General features: G+C 30.6%; 1 protein-coding gene across 1 annotated transcript in view; it reads left to right on the top strand.

The window, feature by feature from the left end:
- Nucleotides 1-797, top strand: part of LOC119636021 (photoreceptor-specific nuclear receptor) — a 30,392-nt gene extending 29,595 nt beyond the window's left edge. Inside the window, exons 11-12 of the mRNA XM_038031091.1 lie at nt 374-538; nt 615-797. Of these exons, the coding sequence (XP_037887019.1) occupies nt 374-538; nt 615-797 (348 nt within the window). The remainder of the gene's footprint in view (nt 1-373; nt 539-614) is intronic.
- The last annotated feature ends 2,670 nt before the right edge of the window (nt 798-3,467 follow it).

The following is a 3,467-nucleotide window of genomic DNA, read 5'->3' on the forward strand; positions in this document are numbered from 1 at the left end:
TTATCTAACGGACCAAATTATCTAACGGACCAATTTATCTAACGGACCAAATTAACAAAAGCCGTTGGCAAAACAAAAACTTAACATTATCTAACGGACCAAATTATCTAACGGACCAATTTATCTAACAGACCAAATTAACAAAAGCCATCGGCAAAACAAAAGCTTAACATTATCTAACGGACCAAATTAATTAACAAAAGCCGTCGGCGTTTATGCCTTCGATTTTTTGTGTGCAGATATTTAACAGATATATTATCTTGGCCAACGAGTTTATCTGTTTACTTAGCGAAAATAATCTTATAGCGAAGACAGGAACCGCTCTTCTTATTGTGAATGAATAATTAATGTGTCTATTTGTTTTTCTTTATAGATAGCCTCAGATGTACGAACATTATATGAGATATTTTGCAAATATAAAGCCGTTCTAGTGGATCCAGCCGAGTTTGCCTGTCTGAAAGCTATCGTTTTATTTCGGCCGGAGACAAGAGGTCTTAAAGATCCATCACAAATAGAGAATTTACAAGATCAAGCCCATGTATGTTTGAAAAATTATGTGAGAGAGAAATTTCTTGAATAGAAATGAAATTTTTTTTTTAAAACTATTTTTTTAGGTTATGTTGTCACAGCATACGAAAGCTCAATTTACGGCTCAGGTAGCACGATTTGGACGTTTGCTGTTAATGTTACCGTTACTGCGTATGATAAATTCTCATAAAATTGAATTAGTTTACTTTCAAAGGACAATTGGAAACACACCTATGGAAAAGGTGTTATGCGATATGTATAAAAATTAATTTAATTAAAATAATTTATATAAAAGAATGTGCGAATCTGCGAGTAGGTCTTTGTTTTTTTTTTTAATTTTTCAGTTTTATTTGACTTTATTGTTAAAACAATTTTGATGTTTAAAATAGTTTTAAATAAATATAAATTCCTTAATAAAATGTTTTAAATAAATTAAGAAAACTCTATCGCAACGGATACACAGAGTTGTATTCCTCGAGCACGATAATGATATATGCACTACGAAACATTTTTCTTCCCGAGTTTCTGGGCAATTTTCACTAGTTTTTATTTCTATTAATATCGTTTCAATTTTCCGATCTTTCGACCACAAATGCAATTATATAATTTTAATCCGAAAATGTTCTTCAAATTACAGCTGATTATTATTATGGTACTGCGCAACCAAATGAAAATAAAATTCTATGAAGCATAGAACGCAACTAAAATTAAATGAAGTTTGCAAGACCTTTGCAACATTTGTTTGCTACGCAGAAGAACAAAATGTTATTGAAACAGTATAATGTAAAAGTTTTTCTCATATGAAACAGACCAAATTGTCAAAGGTTATGCTTATCCCGCCCGTTTGATTTCAGGCTAAAAAAATTCTGCACAAGAAAGTAGACATCTTCAGATAATATATATTGGTTGTTAATGATGTAATGCAGCCTGCATATATATCACCTGTTTTTGGGATACACCCATTTTCCTATTCCTAGATGCGGTCCACCTATTTTTATTGAAATCCGTTAGGCGTAAGTTTGTAAATCGTTACAATCGTAAAAACGAAGATAAAAGGCTAAAGTTTGGCAAGAACATGATCGATTGGAAGTATTAAAAAATGGATGTGATCTGTTCACATATAGGCCAAAAATGAACAAAAAAAACTATTTCGACATATTTTTTAAAATTTTAATGTATAGCTTTCGATCCCGTGAATATATTTTTGAAAAAGTGTTAGAATCACCTGCATATGTTCATATAATTACTTTTTTGTTCATTTTTCATTTGCTGCTATCTTAGCGGACATTCGCGTTGCACAGTCTACAAAAAATTAAAAAAAAGAAACTTAAAACGGCGGTAGAATATTCTTGACAGGCGGCGAAACGTAGACTAAAATAGAAATTACGAAAAGTGACAATTAAAGTTACCATATTATTGCAACAAGTTTGCATAAGCAAATTATTCAAGCGCACGTGAAATTAACAGCAAGTAACACAGGATAGAAACAAAAACTACGTTGTTGTACTGTCTTTGTACCAATTAAAGGTGACGACGCTGTAAAGTTGTTCGAGTTTTACACATCTAGGCAGCGTCTGAGGAGGAGGCACGTCTCGCAGACTTTCTTCGCATTTAATGTATGCAGCCAAGATAAAGAAACGACGGTTCATTGCTAATCGGCAAATTCCAAGAATGCCGCTATGGTAGCACTTAACTTCATTGTTTACAAACAGCCCTGTTCTTTCACACATTTGAAAAGGGAGTAGCCGCTCTGTCTGAAAAACTCTTCAGCGTTTTTCAAGGCTGTGTGAGAATATGCAAATCGAATGGGTTTATGAACAAAGTTTTAAGTTTTTCAAAACTTATTTCTAGAATTTTATTTTCACGTCTTTTGTTCGATATGATTTGTAATTTTAATTAAAAATATTATTTATATTATTATTACAATTATTTTAGGCTAATAAAATAAATTCTTAGACTAAAAAAAGAAAACAAATTTAGTGTTCGCAACACATACAAAAGGTAAAAAAAAAACAAACAGTAAAAGCGATTTATTTTCAAATTAACCGTCTGTGTGGCCTGGGTGCCAACGTTTCATTAAAGAAAACAGGAAACTTTACAAAATATAATCATATTAAGTCACTGACCAGTTTAAAAGGAAGCACAGACTGGCGTAAAAGCGTAAGTTACCTTCGCTGTCTTTACGATTGGTTGTTGTATTGTTTTTTATTATTGTGTGATTTTTGTGGTTAGGTATGTTTAACCCGCACAAACAACAACAAAAAACTATAATAAGAAAATTTCTTGTTTTTAAACAAAAAATCGTGTTGTGTTTTAACACCAATTTTTCTTTTTTTTTTTAAATAAAAATATCTTGAAAGTGTATGAAAATTGACACAAATAATTTTGAAAAAAATAATAATGAGCGTTTAAAAATACACCGGCATATATGTTTGAAGATGTGCAAATGCAAATGTACACAATCGCTTGCGTGTATGTATTTAGAAAGATACTTTTTGAAATTAAAACACAAAACATCGGAATAATAAACACACAACGGCACCATTAACATCATTAATAACAACCTAAACGAAAAACTACTTTATTTATTTGTGTGTATGTTCGCATCTTTTTATTGAAAGTAAAAGAAAAAAATAAAAAAAGACATCATTCTCACATTTCATATGTGTGATTGCCTCAAGAGCATCTTTCAGAATTAGTGTTTATTTTTTTTTTTGTTTTGTTCATTCCAATTAGGTTGTACTATCTATAGTGTGTTAATATTGTGCTTATAACATAAGTATCATCATCATCAGTAAATAATTTATCAATGAAGAATTATTGTCTCCACTATAATTTAGTAGATTTGTATTTGTTTTTATTTATTTATTTTTTTGCTTATCAGTCAACTTTGTTTTCACATGCTTTCTTATTGTTGTTTGGGTTTCTATGGCATCCGT

The sequence above is a fragment of the Glossina fuscipes genome, unplaced genomic scaffold, assembly GCF_014805625.2.
Source record: "Glossina fuscipes isolate IAEA_lab_2018 unplaced genomic scaffold, Yale_Gfus_2 27, whole genome shotgun sequence".
Taxonomy (NCBI): Eukaryota; Metazoa; Arthropoda; class Insecta; order Diptera; family Glossinidae; genus Glossina; species Glossina fuscipes.